This window comes from Glycine max, chromosome 14, assembly GCF_000004515.6.
Source record: "Glycine max cultivar Williams 82 chromosome 14, Glycine_max_v4.0, whole genome shotgun sequence".
Lineage (NCBI taxonomy): Eukaryota > Viridiplantae > Streptophyta > Magnoliopsida > Fabales > Fabaceae > Glycine > Glycine max.
In genome coordinates, this window is record NC_038250.2 from 29140514 (window position 1) to 29163246 (window position 22733).

At 32.4% G+C, this 22733-nt stretch overlaps 2 protein-coding genes across 2 annotated transcripts; both read right to left on the reverse strand.

Moving 5' to 3' along the window:
* Positions 1 to 3726: 3726 nt before the first annotated feature.
* Positions 3727 to 5316, reverse strand: LOC100780686 (E3 ubiquitin ligase BIG BROTHER-related). Its single transcript, XM_006596149.4, has 2 exons — positions 4547 to 5316; positions 3727 to 3970 (listed from the first exon to the last, which is right to left on the reverse strand). Exons 1-2 carry the CDS (start codon positions 5153 to 5155, stop codon positions 3968 to 3970), a joined length of 612 nt encoding a protein of 203 aa, XP_006596212.1. The 5' UTR covers positions 5156 to 5316; the 3' UTR covers positions 3727 to 3967.
* Positions 5317 to 8133: 2817 nt separating this feature from the next.
* On the reverse strand, positions 8134 to 14500 carry LOC100527027 (20S proteasome beta subunit C1). The gene is made up of 6 exons (NM_001250592.3): positions 14215 to 14500; positions 14009 to 14116; positions 11363 to 11452; positions 9711 to 9795; positions 8985 to 9079; positions 8134 to 8482 (listed from the first exon to the last, which is right to left on the reverse strand). The coding sequence occupies exons 1-6, from the start codon at positions 14400 to 14402 to the stop codon at positions 8434 to 8436; spliced, it is 615 nt and encodes a 204-aa protein (NP_001237521.2). The 5' UTR covers positions 14403 to 14500; the 3' UTR covers positions 8134 to 8433.
* Positions 14501 to 22733: the final 8233 nt, after the last annotated feature.

The window sequence follows — 22733 nt, forward strand, 5'->3', positions numbered from 1 at the left end:
TCATTCTATGTACCCTTAGTGGTCCTCATTTGTTTCACGTGCTTTTATTTTCATTTCATTTACTTTTCGTACCCCCTTTTGACGTGCTTTAGTCATTTATTTAAGTCATTTTCTCGCTTAATCAAAAAATAAAATAAATTTCCACCGATCATTTGAATTGTAACATTCGTTAATTTCTGTTAAAATGAAATATGACCGTTCGGTCATGCCGTAACCACGTTGGAAACCAAAAAGAGGTAAAATAATAATATAATAATCAAAAATATCTTTTAGTAAAATAAATCAAAAAAATCAATCGGACGTTTTTCTTTGGTATTTCTCTTTCTTAAATCGAATCGACTAATAACCAAAGTGAAACTAAGGCTAAAATCAATTCATAAACCAAACTTTTGTCATCGCCTAAAAAAGCCATTTTCAAAGGTCCAACGCCTTGAAATGGTCTTTTCCGCTCTTATTGGTTAAAATTTCTAAAAAGCCTAAAATCAATATGTAACTTTGTTACCTCTTTCAAAAGAATAATTAATGGTCCAATGCCTTAATGTTTTCTCACTTTTCAAAATAATCGAAAGATTGTCTAATGGTCCAACGCCTTAAATGACCTTTCATTCAATAAAAACATATCTTCCAAAAAAGGATAAAAAATAACTTAACCAAAACGCTTTGTTCACAAAAGAACTACGTAGGTCTGATTCTCTCATCACAATTGAGGAATACGTAAGAGCAAAGGGAAACACCCTTGTCGACCACAAAAAGATAAAAATATAAAAAGGCATAAAAAAGACATGAGAACGTAAAAAGGGAAGATAACATAAATTGAAGTCATATTTGCACATTTGATTAAAGGTTGTCATCTCTTGTGACGGACGTGTGGGGTGCTAATACCTTCCTCGTGTGTAAATACAACTCCCGAATATTTCACTTAAAGTTCGTAGATCACATCTTTTCCGGTTTTTTCGACGTTTTCCTCAAATAAACGTTGGTGGCGACTCCGCGCGTATTCCTTTCTTGGAACACGCACCCGCGAGTCACGCGTCGCCCTCCCGCCAAAGGGTAGGTTGCGACAACATATCTAGACTAACAATGTCATACTTGCTTAATTGGATCAAGTCATAGATGCCTATGTTCTTCCAATGTTGGGATTTTTTGGCTTTTACATGAGCAAGCCAGCTAAAAATATTTTCCTATCCTTTGGGGGAGAATCCCTAAAAATTCCACTCTTTTCTTTCAAGAATTCACTGCTAATGGTTTCCTTATGGATTATAAGATGTTCATCCTCATAAGTGGGGAACCAACTACTAATGGCTTCATAATCCAGTTCAGGACGGTAAGGACCTGCAAAGCAAATGTTTTTAGAGTTCAAAGAAGCTGGGAGTAGTACCTAGGTTTCCCATACTTTCTTGCACTCTTCTTCATGTCTTAGAATGAGAATTAGCTCAATGCCTTTGTTGGTGGTCGTCGTTGATACAGTAGGTGTTGGTAGTGGTATGCTTCCCTCAGTACTCATAGAGGCCACTTGATCTGCGGAAGTATTGTATTGAGAGGAGGCCGCCATTGATGAGAATAGAAAGGAAGATGGAGAAGATTGCTCACAAGAGAAGAGAACTTAAGTTCGTGAATTAGGGATAGCAAGGAAGTAATGGAAGTCCGACTGACGTTTGAGTTATATATATAGGGTTTAAAAGATTGAAAAAAATTCAAAATTTGAATAAAGTAAACATCTTTTGAACTAATGATTTGATTTTAATATGACACATTAACAGGGTAGGCAGTTATAGTCGTAAAAGAGGTAATCATCTCTTATCGATTAGCATGAAAATCACAACCATGATTAGATTACGTCCAACACCAAAAATGCTATATTGTCGAAAGATGCTACTCGAACACACTAGTTTTAGGGGGCATCTGTTACTTTTGTTATTTAAAATTTGACTAAGTTATGAAAATTATGTTTCGATGAAATGGTTTCGCAAGGAGTAGAAGAATCCATTCAAAAGCGATCAAAACGGTTTAAAATTCAAGAAGTTGATTATGCAATCGAAGGAAGTTATTTTGATTAGGATTGACGATTTCGATAATTTCATTAAGGCATGTCAGATTGGAAAGTGCTCAGAAACGAAATCTTTTTCGACAATTGAAGTACCAGTTGACACGGTTGTGGAGAAGTTATACGAAGATAGTTATTAGTGTTGATTAATGTATCTAGGAGTATCGTTGCACACGTGTCGAAATCATATAATTTGATCGTTAGTATTAAAAGTCTATAAATAAAACTACTAATTGCCAATTTTCAGGGATTGAAACACTATATCTTAATTCGTGAAACACCAACAACGCTTACCATTGAAAATTGACTACAGGTTCAACAGGTCATCATTTATGTATTCAATTCTCATCTTTTATGAACTCATGTCTATTTTTTTGTTGTTGCACATTTCTAAACCCTTTACTCTTTTCAATCTTCATTTCTTTTCAAAACTTTACTTTTCCAATCCGTTCTTCTTATTATTATCGAAATTGTTATAAAACTAATCATTAAATCGAAAACACTTTTACCAAAGTTTCCTTATTATCTTATAAACTACTATATTATTGTAATAAAAATGGATATATTTATCGAAATTATAATTGTGATATGTGTTCTCTGATAAGTTGAAAACTACGAACTTACTTGTTAAATAAAAGAAAACTCACAATCAAGAATGGATTTTATGTTTCATCTTTAAACATTTATTTTTTAATAAAATCATTTAGTAAAAATTCTTGTGTTGATCCGAAAATATCTTACTTTTGAGGAGTAAATATAATTTTCCCGATTAACATATATTATTTATTCGATTATGGGAGAGATAGAATAGGATGTTTGTAAACTAGGCAAGGGAAGCAGAAAGCCGCATAAAAGAGTCAGAGGTATTTGAAAACAAAATGCAAGTCATAATCGAATCCTACCCATAAATTCGATTTTGGTTACCAGCACATTCGATTTTATTTACTTTCGGGTGCACACAGACTCGTTTCCATAGTCGACATCAACAGGGTTAAATTTGGAAACCCTCAATTTCTCATTTTTACTGTATCCTTTCTTTGCATTAATTTCTGCTGTTTTATGAAGAAATCTGCATCCGTGAAGCCCACTGATTTCATATAGATTTTACTATAACTTTCTACAGAACCGAACGAACGAAAGATCATATTTCTTTCCTTTTCTACGATCCAGTAACATTCTCCGCTCCTCTTTCCATTGAAATGAACACAGGCATAGTCACCATGTAGGACACCTCTGCTAAAAATTTAAACGACACTAGCGAAAAGCAAACATTGCATTAAATAAATAGACTAAACTAAATTGCTTAATTAAATAGACATACCAGATTAATAATTTAGCCTAAAATTTATCTCAAATATAAAACTTGGTAAATGGGACAACAGCTGTCTCACGAATTGCCCTGTTTAGCCCACTTTAAAAAGGCAAGCCCCATGAAATTGAACCATTTTAACGGCTACAATTTGTTCTAATGCATTGACAAAAGTAAAATGCCACCATTGCTCCACGTAATGGTTTTTTTTTCTTTTTACATCTCACGTAATGCTTTGTTCTATATGATTTTAAATTAAGATAAGCAACTATAGAATATTGAAGCGAGTCCTTTGATTGATGTTATTTTAAGTTTCCAACGACATATTGAGGAAATAGGCTTCTAGCAGCTTGATATATTTTGATTCTTTCTCTAATTTGCCTCTTTGTCATGATTTATATATTTTTAAGTATCATCTTGTATTAATTCTATATACTATAAGTCCACTGAATGTTCTGTGTCGGCTAGGCTAAAGCCTTCTTTTAAGTAAATAAATAACTAGGTGTGATACATACGTAGACATAGTCTTTAATTTAGCAAGTTACGGCATGACAGCCTCCAAAGAAACAGCAACGAACCTTCTCACCTTGACACCTTCACGTGCCACCAACATTTTACTACAAGTCAATAATGTGAAAGAAATTAATGTGTATCTAACTACTTGGAGTTTAGTGATGAAGGTGCTCTGACATGAGATATTGGTATGCTGTGCCATATTTATCGCATTGAAAACATATTTAGTCCAATGCATGCACTTTTGACAAATAGGAAGAATTGATGTTTTCCATAGGATTACTTGTCGTGCTAATAGTTAGTTTTTTTTATTATTCAAACAAACATATTTTTCCTGAATTCATTTTAATTTTAAAATATTATTTTAATACATGAATTAATAACCTCAAGTTTTCAAAATCAATTCTACTAAAATGTAAACAAATGGACCAAACACATTAATTTCTTCATATCCATCAACGTATTCACGAAATGAAACAAAGAATTGATAATAAAGTATAATTTGATTTTCAATCACTTTTATACCTTGGAACATCAAATTTCTGTTATTTACAATGTTACAAATTAAGCTCCAGAGCAGCTTTTATTTTCTCAAGTATTTCAAATTAATTAAGATTGCACAAAGTAAGGAAGCATAAATTTTACACTATCTAAAAACCAACTATATATTCTTAACTAACCATCTTGGGAGCTGAAATTTCGATGTTACATATTGGGCAAACCTTCTTAATTTGGAGCCACTTGCTTATGCAATCTGTGTGATAAGGGTGCTCACACTGAATTGCCACCAAAGATTCACCTTCTTCATATTCGACCTGACAAATCACACAACGATCAATTCCACTTTTGTTTTCAGCAGAATGGAAAGTGTGAGAATGCAAGCATGAACAGATCTCATGTGCTGACAACCCTCTCTTCTCTTGTCCTATAAAATCTCCCAACTCAATCAATTCCTCATAAGTCAATTCATCTACATCGATCTCATCTTCTTCCATATCTTCGTCATCTTCATTATCATAATCATCGCCGTTGTCATTGCTTCCTTCACTCTCAAGAAATTGAAGTTCTGATTCGAACTCTTGGCTCAGGAAAAAATCAGCATCATAATCATTGTCATCAAAAGAGGACTCACCCTCAGTTTCACTTTCAAATGATGCAAAAGTTGTGAATGTCCCACTTTGCTCTTGCAAGTTATTTTCTTGAACAAAATTGTTGTCAGAATTAGCTTGCTCATGTTGATTGTGTAATGGGGTTTTTTGGGGAGGTTGTTTGCCTTCTTCACGTTCCATTGAAGGACCAAAAAATTAAGGGTAATTACTAATTAGCCAAAAGAATTGATGGGTTGGGAAAGAAGTGATAGAGGTATTTGAGGACATCGATGGATGAAAGCACAAGTTTGGAAATTTCTTTGAAGATGAACAAAACTTGCATGTCAAGTAATAGGAAACCGTTTTCATGTATTCCAAATATTCCAGATTCTTGGCTATTCCTATTAATATAATACCCCCATCAACTTTTCTCTTTTTGGATAAGGCAGCTTACGTGCAAAGCAAAAGCTAAACATTATCCTTAAGTTGCAATATACCTTATTCCAAAATTGAAGGTTTCAGGTAGCAATTGCTGCTGCTTGCTTACCTCAACTTGTGAACCTTTCATTGTATATATAAAACAAAACAATTTTTGTAACTTTTAATTAAAAAAATACAGTCAAGTTGCAAAATAGCTCAATTTTTTAATACAATTTCATTGTATAAAAAATACAACTAAATAAATTTAAAGTTTAATTTTATACATGGTGTAACAATTTTTACATTACCAATTAATTAAAAATCATGTTAGATATAACTTTTAAAATAATTATTACAAAATTCAATAATATTACCTAATATGATAATGTAATATGTAAATACCATTTATGATTATGACTATGTTCGACAAGGCACATTTCAGCTAGTTTTTATGTTATTTTATTAATTGAAAAATTTGTTTGACGATTTGATAAATAATTTTTTTTAGTAGCTTCTAGTGTTTTTTTAAATGTTACTTGAAGTAACATTTTTTGAAATGTTGGCTTCTAGCTTCTGATTTTTTATATTTTCTTTCATTTTTATCTAATTTCCTAGTTATCCTTTTTAATAAATCATTTTTCTGTCATTTTAAACTGTTCAGCCACTTCAGCGACTAATTTTATCAAACATTTATAATTTAATAAGTTAATTTTTCAACTTCAACTACCATCTAGCTTTCAGCTAGCTTTTCACCTTCAATTGTGTTAGACAATTTTACATTATTAAATTATAAGTAAAAAATGACTGAAAAATAATAAAATTATGATTTATTTAAAAAGGGTAATAAAAAAAAGTGATAAATATATTAAGGATAAAAATGGAAGAAAATAAAAAAAGTTAGAAATTAGCGTTTTAAAAAATGCTAGAAGCTACTTAAAAAATTATTTACCGAACAGTCAAACCAGCTTTTTAGCTAGTAAAAAAAGTTAGAAGCTAACTGAATACCTTGTCAAAACATAGCCATAGGTGAAAGCTGAAAACTAGTTGCTGAAAGCTGAAAAATTAACTTGTTAATTATAAGTGTTCTATAAAACTAATTTGTTAAACGACATAAAAATAATAAAACTATGATATATTTAAAAAGGATAATCAAGAAATTTGATAAATATATTAAGGATAAAAAAAATATAAAAAATTAGAAGTTAGAAGCTATAGCATTTTAAAAAACGCTATTTCAAGTAGTGTTTTAAAAAGCGCTAAAAACTACTAAAAAAATTGTTTATAAAATAGTCAAATAAAATTTTCAACTAATAAAAAAAATTAAAAATTAATTGAAATGTTTTATGAAATATATTTATAATAATTTTTAAACAGGAAGTAAAATTGTTAAATTTTTATTTATCTGTAAAAATTAAAGATGTTATTAAAAAATTTATAATAACTGGCCTTAATCAATTGAGTTAGATACTTTACAATAAAATTGTTAAACTAAATCTAAAAAATGTGCCGCATGCATCATATAAGATCTCTTCTAATTTCAATTTTAGCATAATGATTCATTTCCTTGCCCTAGGCCGCAAAAACGTCCATAAGGGAGAAGCGCACCACTTGCGGGACAAAACTTTTGATGCCTTTTTAACCTTTATCTTCCTCTTTCTCTTTTTTTGGAAAATATTTTCAGTATTTTTAGATATGTACCTCTTTTATTAAAATTAAGATACTCAGTATGTACAATTATTTTTCCTATTTTATTTTTTTAAAATAAAAAATATCATTTTTAAAATAATAACTAAAGAAGTAGGTATTACAAGAATATCAAAATTTTATTCCACCTTTTTATTCACAGATTTTTTCCACCTTCTAAACCTTTTAGTTTAACAAACATAAAATGTAAAAGCATTCCTGGCCTAGCCATAATTTTACAAACAATAAGAAAACCATGAACATATAATTATCTTGCACTAATAATATAAAACAATATTACATTGTTATCAAGTAGGAATTTGGCTAATTGTAAATCGCCCATAAAAGTTCTAAAATTTGGCTAACAAGCAAATAACAAATAGGAATTCAAGTGATATTGTGCCTTAGGCATAATAATAGTCATATTTAAATGCAAATTAAACCAGTCCTTTAAAAATCTAACTAAAAATTAAATTGACATAACTTTCATATTATAATTTAATTAGTTCAAGCAGTTAAATTTGTGGTTGGACTGTAGCTAAATTAAATTATATTCGAGCAAAAAAGCTTAACTGATTCCTGATTTAATCAGTTCAATCGGTTAGTTTATTTCATTTTTAAGACATTCAAACATGTTTTCAAGAAATGTATTTAAATTAAAGACACAAGTGAGTCATTTCATCCTTAGAGGGTTCTAAATTTATATTAGCAAAATTATCCTCAAAATCATGCTAAATCACGTGATGCAATGGATCTTGCAGGGAAAACCAAAGGATCTGCCTCCCGTTCCATCCGCTAATTTTCTCTATAATATCTTCAATCAAATTCATTGGATCCAGTTGAAAACAATGTATGTACGCAATCAAAATATGAAGTAGAAGAAAGAAGCAGTGTTTCTACACATCATTTTGTGCACCAATCTAACTGCTCACCTTTGGTAGGTTCTCTCATCTCAACCACATTAACTTTATTAACCTTCTGAGAACTTTTTTTTTTAAGTAGTTTATTTTTTTAAAAAAAGACTTTTAATACCCTTTTTGAAAGCAAATAATCATTTATACAAGAACACCAGAAGAAAGGAAGAAAAAAACGGGAGAAATAGATTTGAGGCAATTCTTGTATCATTCTCGTGCTTTGCATGCCAGTCTGCACTGAAAAACATTCCAATAGGCCACTCAAATTCACAACATGCCCAACTCAAGTATCTCCTTTTCACTGATAATCTAAATATAGAACAAGTGAAACCGTCAATATATAAATTTCAGGGTACATTTTATCTAAAGAGCCACAATAACAAGGTACCCTTTAAAACAAAGGAGGGTAAATGTCATGACATTCAGCTCCAAGCTAAACAGAAATCCCAGGTGGCTTATAATTCAATCCATCCTTCCCTTCAAAATCCTTTCCTTCACTTCATTTGGCGTGCTGCAGAAGACAGATCAACATACCAATAAGCCCTTACAATAATATATTATGATTAGGCATAAAATCAAAGTTAAATGTCCTAATTCCTCACCAATAAGCCCTTACAATAATATATTATGATTAGGCATAAAATCAAAGTTAAATGTCCTAATTTCGAGGAAGAAAAATAGTTATAAAAGTAATAAAAAGAGGATGTAAGACAACATTTTAGGGAACAAATAGAGTGTTGCAAGTTTCTCTTTGAAAGTGATTATAGCAATTGGTAAAAATAACGATTAGAAGTCACAACAGCAGACAATGGCCTAATAGATTAGAGGAACTTCCCTACTCAGGATTTGTTTTCATCATGCCTTATTGTGAAAATTATTTTTAATAGATGCAAAAGTCAGAACTTCCGGTCTGGCCAGTGGCTTGTACAAGTACTCAGATGGGAAATTGACAACAGCAGCATCTAAAAATCTAAAGATCAAACTGCTAAGAGAATCAGAATTTGTAAGCTTACACAACATAGACATGTCCTCCCCAGCCACTCAAACAATCACGATCTACAGATGATAGCAGTGCTTGGGAGATGGTCTCAAACAATTCCTCTGGTTCCTGTGTCATGATTAGAAACCAGGCAGAAAAAATATAAGCTGTGTCTCTTTAATGAACATTGAGAAACTATGCTTAAAGATCTTTGACGTTAAATCACAAGTATGAAAGTGGAAAACTTTGATGCTGAAACCAATCCGCAAAATTAAGGCACTATTAAAGCATTAATGGTCTTTAGAATTTGAATCCCAGACTAACACACCATAGAACATCTTGTTCCCATTCAAATATTTTGTCCTGGATTATTAGACATTTCTACCAATGATGCAGTTTTATAACTTGATAAATACTTGAATTAACCTCATATATGTCTGCATATGCAATAGCATTTTATTATGTATTGATATTTTATACAGACTTCCTCCCTTCCCAAATAAAATACCATCCCGAATTCACTTGCACAATGATTAGTCAAACTTATTAGACTTAATAAAAACCTATGATGATTTGATTATTCGTCTATACTTTCGCAATGAAGCTTATTCAATAAATATGGTGCAATATAATGTCTACAATAGTACAAAAAATGGATTGTTTCTGGGTTGATTGCTAGAAATTATCCATGTTAAGTATGGTAAAACACGACTACATTAATTTGCAAAACCACAAAAAACAAACAAGTTTTGTGACCTACCATGTCAGGCTTAAACATTGCCTCACAAGCACCATACAGAGACTCAGATGCAGTGCCAGAAACAACAAAATCTTTTGCAAGCTCCCTGCATACAAGAAAATAGTAAGATAAAGAATTACATACATCCAGCTCATATGACAATATACAACTTACAGGTTATTTAATTTAGGTGGAAGAATTGCTTAAAAGGCACAATCAATCTAGAACAATTTCAGATTAGAGGATACAGAAGATGTAGGCATATGACAATATACAACTTACAGGTTATTTAATTTAGGGGAAGAATAATCTTGCATTAAAGGTACAATCAATCTAGAACAATTTCAAATTAGATGTGGGCATATGAGAAAGAGACTAATGGAGGATAAGCAATCCTGCTGAGCAAACTAATTAAACAGATAACAACAAAGAAAAAATAAATGGAGCAAAGCCGCTACTTTATCAGCTGTTAGTGAAACCTAATAAAAAAGGCAATGTTCTTTCCACGAAACATAACCAACACTTAATCTCATCCCAAATGAAGTGTTATGCCAAAGATACCTACTTAAAAATACAAGAGTTTTGTTCCAACAAAAATGCAGCAACATATAATACATATGTATGAGTATACAAATTTAAGCTTCTAGTTTCACAAATTTGGTCCATCTTCATCACTTCCCTTGTAAATCATTTTTGCCAACCCCAACTTGCTTTTATCTTTTATTAACTACCCAATTAATTTTTTACTTGTTTTGTATCATAGGCAGTGTTATCAATTGTGCATTGCAGAAAATGGCAAAAAGCCAATAATATGCTATATCATATAGCAGATAGCATCACGGGCATATAGCGGAAGTCACATAATGGTTGAAATATATGATATATATCAATTACATATGTATAAAAAATTATGAAAATAAAATAAAATACATAAAACTTGGCATAATATTAACTCAAAAGTTCAATTGCCTGGAGACTTGTCAGAGATGACAACAGGATGTGGGATGCATGCTGCAACCACAACACTGATAGCAGCTGCAATAGCGGATGGAGTCGCAATCACAGATCCGAGAAATTTCGCTATGCAATAGCTATATAGCACCTCTATAGCAGCTATTTAACAACACTGATCATAGGATAGAAAACCACCAATTTTTAGGCTATTGAAACTTGGAAGAACAAAACATTTATAAGATCTGTTCTCATGTCTAAAGTTGAAGGAGACCAGAATAAAGCTTTCTTCCCTTACTTTATTGAATTCAAAATAGTACATATATATAGAGTACAAAAGATAGGGAGAGAAGAGAGAGAGAGGCTATGACAGTGACAATGCACTGTTGCCCTCTGAAAAATGCTACCAACTAAGTTACTACAAATGGCTAAACTACAAGGATATTCAACATCTAATTTCCAAGTAGCTGGAAATGGAATAGCTGGAATTAATAAAGGTCAATAAAATTGTTCAAATATGCAGATGATGGTTGTCTCACACTCAGACCTTCAGCCAAATGCATAAAAAGATGCAAACCATTGCTCAGAACTGTATATGGTGCATACATATCACTTAAATAGCATTATACATATATACTACACATTGCTAACATTTGCAAGATTTTGCACATCACCAACCTCCCTCTACAAGAAAATATGGACTGTCTAATAATTCAACTTACTTTGCGCCAATACAATCCATTGTGCAAATGAATGGTTTGTCTTCATCCCCTAATCCAGCAATTACAGGCTGGCAAAAATATGGACCAAACCTGAAAAGCAAAAGAACGCAAACTTTGTTTTCACTGTTCCAAAAAAGAGTTTATTAACAATTTAAAATAACAAGAAAATTTTAAATCTCACAGTTTACTGTGATTTCTTATAATCAGAGGTCTGCAAACAAGTACAAGGGAGCCAAATAGGCACAAAATTTAACATGGTTCAACTTCAACCTACAATAAGCTATATTGGTCAACATTCAAATTGTGAATTGCTAAGCTAATTTTTGAATTGTGAAGCATCATATCATATCAAAATCAAATCTCAAGATACAAGATACACACACACACATATATATATATATATATGAGCTGGATGTATATTGTACTTATATGGCCGAGAACCCCCCCAGGCCACACCCTATATTAGGAAGTCCCTCAAAGGCAATATATGGCCGAATAGTTCAGTCCCTCGGATACGTAACACTTGAGATATTCAGAAATAATGAAATGCTTTGGACTATAGCGGTTAAAGGTAACCCTCTTAGTCCTCTTAAGGACTCGAGGCTTGGGGGACATGTGTACTGATATGGCCGAGAGCGGTCATACACTAGATCAGGAAGTCTCTTGTGCCAATATAAGGCTGAACAGGTTACAGTCCCGCAAATACATATTGGCTCTATGGAGATTAAGAAATCTAGCTTATCTTATTTTAATCCTGTCTAAACTCTATCAGGTAATCTCAGATCACATTCCCTTAATCAAGAGGTAAGGCCCATGGACCTTGAGACCCATAAATATAACATGTATGGTATACTTCTGACTTGAGCATAGGAGTGCCTTTGCAAGTACCCTACGTAGGTTGGAAGAGAAGTACGACAGATATTGATGAGAATGATTCAGCATAACAAAGGAGAAAATTACCTAGGTACCCTGGTGCAAGTACATATATACATACGTACACTCGTGCAACAGTTTTAAACTAGGAATAAACAAAACAATTAAATCACAAGTCTCAAAACAAAATAATAAGTCTCCTGATGATTATAGCCCTCCACCATTAGAATCGTAAGTATCAACAAAATTCCAAAAGACTACCATGCAGGATGACCCTCCACCATCAGAATGGTGGGTATCAACACAAATCCAAAAGATTATCATAGAGGATAGCCCTCCACCATCAGAATGGTGGGTAACAGTTTACACTATACAGTTTCCCATCTGGGAGTTCCAAACCACAATGCAACCAAAACATTTTCACCATATGCTGAGTTAAAAAAGACTCTCTTTGAACTAAATTTTCACATAACAATGATAAGTTGGTAACTCAGTTTTATTTCAAAACTCTACACATTCAATTTCAGCTACCAAAACGACTTAATAAGGCCTTTATATCTTATGCAATAATAAAGCTTATCTATTATAGACTAATATTATCATAACTCTGGATTCAGGTACTTTTTTAACAAGTATTAGGCTATGTTTGGCCCAACCTTTTTTCACCTTATAAGTTTTTTCTTTTTTTGAGCAGAGCTAAAAAGTTAATTTAAAGTTAAATTATAAAATAAGATCTTTAAATATAAAATATGAAGTTGTTTGGTAACTATAGCTTAAAATCTACCCACTTTCTTTTAAAAAAAATTAAGGTCCTTAAGAGATTTTCTCCAAATGTGTTTGGTCTAACTTCTCCATTTAAGAAGAAGGAAAGCAAAAAAAAAAAAAAAACTGGGCCAATCACTACCTTACTAAGCTCATTATCAAGCCAAATCAAGTCACAATTCATAAATAAACTGTTTCACAGTGATAAAAAAAACAGGGAGGATGAAGGGAAATGTAAAGTAACCAACCCCAGAATGTCATATACATGTTTTATATTCAAAACAAGGATAATAGACTTCCTCATAATATGTCCTGTTTTTTTTTTTAAGGGAGCACAGAAATCAGGAAGGGGTGAAACAAACTGAAGTAGGCAACAAAGAAAAGGGAAATATTTAGGTTCCTAGCGACAAGTAGGCATTTATACATACAGGTATTTTGCAAAAGAAACTCCAGTTTGTCTCAGCTAAGTTCAGAAATAAATATTTATCAGTAAAAAGGCTAATAATATGCTCATTAACACATTCTCTTAAACACACACTTTATTATTGGTTAAAATTTGTTTAAAATCACAAAATTATGCTGATCTCAATTCCTATTTAACGAGTCTCATGTGTTTCTCAATAAATTCCAGTCAATTACAGAGTGGTGAAAAGAGTCTTCTTAGAGCTACTCACTACTAATGACCATAGGACAAAGACATACAAACACAGTTATAGCTAACATCTAGGAATTCCATTACCTCATCCTCATCATAAAACTCAAATCCCAGTGCCATTTTGAAAGGAAACCTAGAATCCCATAATTACAAGAAAATCTACTCTATACACTAGGGTATCAATCAATTCCTTCAAAACTCACTAATAACAACAACCCACAATCAATTTCCATTCATACGACTTCGCTAGGCAGACCCCATTTTAAAATCGCCAAAAAATTAAAACTTCCAACAAATACTCCTTCAAAAGAAATCCAGAACAGTTTTTTTCTTTCCTTATATCTAAATTGCATTACCTTTTCTCATAGAGCAGAGCAGAGACTAAACTGGCAAAGGTCTCTGGTTTCATATCCCTCTCTTCACGCAGCTGGTACAGTTTGTGCCGGAAAACAAGACGCTGATACCTTAAAAAAGTAAACAAAGAAAAACAAAAAAACAATTAAAAAAAATTGGGGAAAAAAGAAAAGAAAAGAAGAAAATAGAAAAGGGTAGTACTACATACAATGTTTGAGCATCGGTGGCGAGGCCAGAGAGAGCGATGAAGAGCTTGTCGTGAATCTTGGAAATGCGTTGAAAATCCGTGGCTATAGTTTGGAGCTGAACGCCGAGCCTTCGGTCGCTGGCAATGGCGAAGCAGTTCTTGCCGACCATAGCCACCACGGCGCTTCCGTTGTACTCGAAGATCGACATCCTCTGAATTTGCAATTGCAGAGCCTTTGTTTGGGGTTAAGTCGTCAAATAATGTTGTCCTTGTCGTCTTAGTTAGTATTTCAAGAAGAGCACCCTAGTTTTCTTTGGGGTTAAGCCACCAAATAATAATAACATTTTATATTTATTTATTATCTATATTCTATAATTATAAATAAATTTAATTACCAATTTAATTTCAATAATTTTTATACTTATCTCTTTTAGTCTTATAATTAATAAATGAATTTTTTAGTTCTTAAGTTTAATAAGTGAATTTTTTAGTCTCTAAAATTTACATTTTAATTCTCACTCCAAAAAAAGTATATGTCTTTAATTTTTTTTTTAGTTAAAAAATCTTAATAACAGAAATTTTTTGGAAATTAAAATATAAATTTCAGGACTAAAATATTCACATATTAACACTAGGGAATAAAAGGAATAAGTTTGAAAATTATAGAAACTAAATAAGTAATTAAATCTAATAAATAAAAGATAATCACTCTTTATCTATCCTTTTACAAAACAATTATGTCTTTAATAAGTATAATAAATAAAAATAAATATTGAAATCCAACAATTATTATTATTTTTTCTCCACTTTTTTTTGAAATATTTTCTCTCACGTTTTCTGCTCATACTCACCAGGGAAGTTACACCAATTTTATTCAAAAATTAATCACTTATGCATGTAGTTAACTTCAGTGTCTCAATCTTGCTTGCTTTGATAGAAATGCTTTCCCCAGAATTTGGGGAATGAAACTTGTCCACTACACCTAATGAAACTATTGTTGTGTGCTTCAATACATTTTTCTCTTTCATTTGCTGAAAGAGAAACGGTAATCTTAGAAAACCATTTGGCATTACAAACTAAAAAAAATGTCACGTTCGCATAAAATGATGTGAGTTGTAAGTGAGAGTTACTCAATAACTTAGTTTTTTCACTACTAAAAAAAGGCATTTTTACGACGCACCTTCGAGGTCGGTTGCAATATGACCGTCGTAGTAGGCAGGGCGGTGACATTTATGTAAATATTGTACTTTTACAACGACATTTGCATGTAACACCATCTTAGAAAGCTAATCAGGGACATTTTTGCAATTAAAAGGAAGTTATCTAAGACGGTGTATATGAAACACCGTCGTTGAAATTGTCACATATAAAGACAGGTTTCAATATTCACCATCGTTAACATTACTTTATAAAATGATATACAATCATTTTCCTGTCGCGCGCTAGGTCTTCCTCGAACTCCCTCTCTCTCAAAATTCTTCTTCTCAAAATTCCTCGAACTCTCTCGCAACACCATCACCTCCGCAAAGGAAGTCACACCCCCCTGAGCTTCGCATGGCGTGTGGCTGACTTTTTGAGCACCATGAGCTCGACCTGCAAGTGTTCTCCAAGGTAAGCTTGCATGTCTTTTTCTTTGCTTAAGTTTGACTTAACTTTAGAATGACAGTACCATGTAAGAAGAGTTAGGTCTATTTCAATTTGTGTTTTGCCCCCACCAAGCAAAGGGTTGTTGTTCTCTTTCAGTATTAAGTTTGAAAACCAACCTATATTAGGTCAAATGAATGTATTTTCTCTTTGTTTTAGTTCCATTTCTTTGTTTTATTTTCTCCTTCCATAACTGGTATAGTTTTGTTATATTCGTTGTTGACACTTTGCATGGGTATTAAGTTTTAGTTATTCACTTGTAGCTGAATACTCTCTCAGTATGCAAGTGCATTTGACAATTTTATGCTTTGTTACCTTATGTTTTAACTTGACAGACAAGGACTGGGAAGATATCAAGTTTGGGGTGGACAATGAAGTAGACTTCTTTGTTGTCTCATTTGTCAAGGATGCTAGAGTGGTGCACAAGTTAAACCACTACCTCAAAAGTAATTTTTTAGTCATCTAATTTTCTTTTTATGCCTATGTATCTAGGTGTGTGCATCTTTGTGTGTAAGTTTGTCCTTTGTTGTTGTATTATTGGTTCTCTAATGGGAATCAATAATCACTGCCATTTGCAGAATGTGTTGGTGTAATAATAACTATTATTGGAAAGCCTCCTTAATTGTAGTCACACGTAGCCCACCTTAGTTGCAGCCTCTTTGAAAGTTGTCTTAATTGATCTCTCAAAGGTGGTGTTTATTTAGTCCCACATCACCGAGAGATATGACTTAATAGAGCTTTAAAAACTTGAGAAGTCCTTACCTTAGCCCACTGATTTTGTTGGATTAAGTTAGGACCAAAGCCTCAATTCTAAGAACTACCATGTTGTTAGTTAGGTGTAGAAGTTAGAAGCAGTAGTGTATTATGAGAATATTGATAGAAAATAACTTATCATATATTAGTTGTTGTGTATTTAAAATTTAAAATTAGAAACTAACTTTGTGATAGTTATTCATAGAAAATAACTAATAGCACTTATTTATTAGCCCACCGATTTTGTTGGATTAAGTTAGGACCTAAGCCTCAATTCTAACAACTGGGATGTTGTTAGTTTGGTGTAGAAGTTAGAAGCAGCAGTGTATTTTGAGAATATTTATAGAAAATAATTTATCCTACATTAGCTGTTGTGTATTTAAATTTTAAAATTACAAGCTGACTTTGTCACAGTTATTCATAGAAAATAAGTAATGGCACTTATTTATTAGGATATTTTTATAGTAGAGTGTGTAATTAAGCATAAGGTTTTGTTACTTGCTGCTTTTGAACATAGAATACTCCCTGTAGGAGACTTTTGTCTCTGGGACAGAAAGTGAATTGTTGCTCTATCATTTCAAAATAATTGTCAGAGAAGCAGTTTCTAATTGTAATATTTAAGTAATACAGAGCATTTGGTATCACATTCTAATAATACATTATTACTTTTAACTCCTACCCGTTACTGTCCACATCTGTTTTTCTTGCCTCAGTTTTTGAATTATAATTTCATTTGGATGCTTTCTTTCTTCGTGCTCTATTTTTCTGTTAAATTGTTATTGCAATTCATTTCAAGTTGTTATATTGGTTAATTTTGTTAGAATTTGAACATCAAAGATTTGTCTTGGATCTTTTGGTAGTGCACGAAAGATCTTTTGGATGCTTAATGGTTGTCTTGTTAGTGTCTTCACTTTTCAAGGAATCAATGTGAAGGTAAAGTCTATAAAATGTACATGACATTATATGTGACTCAATTAGTTACTGAACATTGTACATGTTCATACTTGATAGACTTATCAGATGTTACCCAGGATTGCTATAATATGAGAAGTAGATAATAGAAATTTATTGTTGTCTGCAATATTTGTCTCTAGTGTTTTCGGTGGTGATTATGTTATTGAAATATAGATCAAAGCATCTTTTAGGCTTATAGGAATCAATAAAGTTGTGATATTATACAAAAATTACAAAAGGTCCAACTATAGATGCTAATCAAGATCTTCCAACAAGCCACAGATAAAATTAGGCCTCTTCGTATTTGTTATATGCTCTATTTCTCTCTTTCCCATTGAGCTACCTACCCTGTTCTTTTTTTAGGGCATTTTCAATTTACTCTTGCCTACGGTAGCAACTTATTTAGTGTCTTGGAGCCTCCTTATTCTACACAAAGATTTGGCCATTTGAATCTTTGTAATGTTGGCTCCTTTGTTATCCAACCATAATTAAGTTTACTAATTTAGCTATTATAAACCTACCTACTCTTCATTCCCAGTTTTGTTTGTCAAATGTGGCAAGCAATTGACACCACAGGTTAGTGCTTGTAGTCTAGTTTAGATCCATAGTAAGGCATAAAAGCCAATTAAAATCATCAAGTTTCTATATTAGGAGAACTAATTGGTTTAATTCAACTTGTAAAAACAAATCAATCCCAATCTAGTTAAATTTAAGACGACAATAATAGTTTATTAGGATTTCTAAGTTCCAAGGAATCCGTGTCTAAGTTAAAGTGGCCTAGGAATGGTTATAGAAAGCTGAAAGCAGCGGATGATCATAAAGAAATAGATAGGGAACTACTTCCAACAACTGGATTGAATAGGGTGTGTTCTTAATCTGCATTTGTTCTCTCTATCTCTCTCTCTCTCTCATAACGGTAACTTGCTTGAGTGATTTTTATATTGAAAATAGGGAAACAATACACGTTGTGAAAGAAGTAAGAGTGGCCTTGGTAGTTGTGATGAATCCTATGACAAACAACTCTATGGATAGTATTGTGCTATTTGGAGACAACTTCAAAGATCTCAATAACAAATGCAATACAGTCAGTCTGTTCGAATAGTTGTTTGGATTGTTGTTCTCCTTTGTTTCATTGGTAAGTTGTTGGTATGATTGTATGTATACTATACTGTACCCCTCCATACATTGTAAGTGCTGGCATGCAGCGGAATTTCTTATGAACAACTTCTTTCTACTTTAGAAATTGAGAAATTTTACTTTGTTACTCTTTTTATTATTTAATATGATTTATTTCAATCATTTGTATGGCCTTCTTGCTAATGCTTTTGCTTTTGCATCTCCTCATCCTAAGCTGTTGTTTATATTTCTACTTTTTTTAATTCTTTTTTTCCAAAATTGTTCCCTTTGTTTGCAAAAGTTACTCTTGTTGCTTTCTCTTCTGCTTTTCTATTTTTTGTTTCATTATTTTGTTGCTTTGCTTGTTTATTTCACATGTGGACAAGAGGTTATTTTGAATTCTACTAAACTTTATTTTGCAATGGGGCATTCTTTTATGGGGGGCTTCCAATTATCATGTACAAGTCTGTAATGTGAATGTGAAGTGTGTAGATTTGGTTACTTTTTTGCCCCCTTTCAATAATTTACGAATAAACTTTCCTAGTTGGTTGTATTTACCAATTGATTTTCTTTTTCCCTTAAGCTTATATCTTGGTACACATTGTTGGAAACTGTTCAAAATTTTCTCTGTTGCTATCATACATTCTTCACATGCACACATTATGTTGGCCCTATTTACCAACTGATTTCTTTTTTCTCTAAACACCCATAAGCTGATATCCTGGTCCATTCTTGGCAACTGTTTAAAATTTTGTCTGCCCACATTATACAGGCCTCACATCCTTGCATTATTTTGGCTGTTTTTACCAACTTTTTTTCCTTGAACACCCTTAAGCTTGCAAGTTACATCTACTCCATTGTTGATAACTGTTTGATAATTTGTTTGCCCACTATAAAATGCCTCATCACATGCTTGCATTATTTTTATTATATATGATATATGTTGTTGCTTACACTTATTGGTATCCTGTAGCTTTAATTGCATTCCATGAAATGTAGAATAAAGATATAGATGCACGATCTATCAATTTGTTGTTGGAGACATCTCGAGGTACAGACAAGTTTTTGATGCAAATTCATATAGTCCCACATTGTCACTTGAGCAGGAGAGATAGAATAGATTTTCTGGATTCTCACTTAAGCTTTGGTATTACAGTTAGAGTCTACCATAAGCACTTCCTCATTTTGTTTTTTGTTTTTCAATCTGTTTCTCCCCTCCCATTTCAAAATAGTCAAAGAAGAGCTCTCTCTTGTACTATATAATAGTAAGATGGAAATGATAAAAGGGGATTAGCCTATTTGATATTGTAATGTGTATCACACATCTTATATAATGTAGTACCTATTGATGTGCTAGATACTTTTTATACCTGTCTGGGTGATCATTCTTTTATGTTTTTGAATTGGTTCATATGCAGCTTTACATTCGATGTTGTTGGCTTGTGACTGTATTTAATTTTCCCTTGTCACCTATATATACTTATGACATATTTCTGTCTCATTTTCTTCCCTTTCAACCTTTTGCAGTCCTGATGGATATATGCATGTACCCGAGTCAAATTAAAGTGGTGTGTATATTTCTATTTTCTTTAATTAAACATTGTAATTGATCATAGGTTTCTGTTACATTTCTATGTATATATATATATATATATATATATATATATATATATATATATATATATATATATATATATATATATATATATACTCTAATTGTTACTCGTTCATTAATTTCATGCATTAGTGTAGGATTAATATATTCTAATATGCTTTTATGTAATATAAATATCTTTCTAAGACAATGCTGACGTCAGCACGATCTTAAAAAGTCAGGCTTCAAAGACGGTGCTGACGTCAGGACCATCTTAGAAGTCTAGGCTTCAAAGACGGTGCTGACATCACGACTGTCTTAGAAAGTCAAGCTTTAAAGACGGTGCTAACATTAGCAACGTCTTAGAAAGCCAACCTTCAAAGACGGTCGTGACGTCAGCACCGTCTTTGAAAGTTAAGGTTTTCTAAGACGGTGTCTCTTCGACCGTCGTTGAAAGTTGGACACTTTCAACGATGTTAGATTCAAAGACAGTCAAACACCGTCGTTGTTTGTCTCTATCCACCGTCATAGAAACCACTTTTTCTACCAGTGTTCCCTTCTTTTTCCTAATGTTTGGTTCTTCTTGGTTTCACTTTCACTTTTGATTATTTGTATTTGTGTTTTTTTTTCTTCATTTTTTCATGTTTTTACTTATCCTGATATGCACATTTTAATTTTATTTGATTTTCTATTTTGGAGACTTCATTGATAAATATGCTTGGCTTTTCTAGTGATGGGTATCATATTTTTTGTGTTTTCATTTTGGCTATTATTTTTCTACATGTTGATGCATGCAATTTGATTCGAGATCCATCCCTCATAGATTTGCACCAACTTCAAGTCTTGAGCAAGGCAAGTTATTTAAGCTAAATATTTATAAGGTCATGAATTTTATATTTGGATTATGGAATAGTCTATCTCATGATCTTTAAAAATGAAATGTCATATCATCTAAACACTTTCCTTATCTTACTTTTGGTTATACTGTTTATCATCGGTTATTTTTTTCTTTTCTTTTCTCTTATTATTTTTCCTTTCTTTCTAATGATTCAAATTTGTAATTCTTCTTCTTTTCTTTTCATCTTTCTTGTTTAACAATGTGTTTAGATGTCTAATTAGTCAACCTAAGAATTGAAACCAGATACACATTAAATTAAATTCTTTTTTATTTCCTTCTTTTGCAACTTTTTTCTTCATGTTTTCTCTCATTTCTTTTTCTTCTTATTCCATATTACAATCATTTTTAACTAAAAGTTAAAACTACCTATTTTAAAATTTTTAAACCAAATACCGCCCATTTTGAAATTGTGACACCCTTCACCCCACACATATATATACTAATAATAAAAGGAATAGGAATGTGAAATTAATTAAAAGTTTTAAAACACATTTAAATAAAAACATTTCACAAGGGTGTAAGACTCGCATTCATTTTTCTAACATCATAATAGAACTTGTCCAAATAAATAATAAAATTATCTCGGCTCAAAACAAGATCGTCCAAAACTCCAAAGAATGAACTAAAGACTAAGCATGTAAAACAAAATGATAAAAAAAAACTACATGCCCAGAACTTCATGCAAATAATACAGAAACTCATGCCCCAATGTCACATCCTATTATAGCATTGTGTTCCAACATCCTCTAACATGAGGTTCTCCATAGCCATCCACCTAACCATCTGCTCCCACGAACACAAAGTTCAAGATCATTACAGGATCCATACACAAACAACACACAAGGAGTGAGTTATCACATTCCTAACTAATAGAGAGAAACAATACAACATAGATATACATATCTTGAAATACAACTTACTTCAACACAACTTACGTCATTCCACCACTTATCATGTAACATCACATCTAAACACTACACGTCTCACACATTTTCACATCATTCACGTACTCATGAATGAAAACTCAATATCACACAACCAATCAATACACAAACATTATGCAACAAATATACTAAGACTCAATCCTATATACAATGTGGTACCGTGTCAGTGAAAAATCTCATCGGGCGCCTAGGAGTACATGACAAGACAAACCACACACTGGTAAGTCAAGTCACTCTCACTAGGTAAGATTATAGGGAGACCAAACAGGGTCACTCTGTTTTACGAGAACGCTCCAACCATTTGGGATTAGCATAGGCTTTAAGGAACATTCAAACTGAGTATATTTACCCCCAAGGTCTACACTCTAAAGAGTCTGTCAGGGTCTCTCCCTCTTGATTCAGGTCCAACCAAAAAACATTTTAGCATGCAGACTCTAACTATGAATTGTACAAAACACACGACTCTTCAATTGTACTCAAAATAATTTTAACTCGTCGCGCCTCAAAGTGATTAAACTCGTCAAGTTCCCACAGTGGATCCCATCACAATACTTGTCGTGCATTAACTCGTCGCCCTTAAAGGGTCTTGCAGTCGTGTGATTGTACGGTTCATGGCTCACAACTCAATGCACACAAC

Excerpts from the sequence above, each read along its gene's own strand:
- LOC100780686 (XM_006596149.4), bottom strand. The coding sequence starts at position 5,155 with ATGGAACGTGAAGAAGGCAAACAACCTCCCCAAAAAACCCCATTACAC.
- LOC100527027 (NM_001250592.3), bottom strand. The coding sequence starts at position 14,402 with ATGTCGATCTTCGAGTACAACGGAAGCGCCGTGGTGGCTATGGTCGGC. Across the intron at positions 11,453-14,008 it reads GCTCTGCTCTATGAGAAAAG|GTTTGGTCCATATTTTTGCC; the intron begins GTAATGCAATTT and ends TTTGCTTTTCAG. Across the intron at positions 8,483-8,984 it reads GGAGGACATGTCTATGTTGT|CACGCCAAATGAAGTGAAGG; the intron begins GTAAGCTTACAA and ends TGTCTTCTGCAG.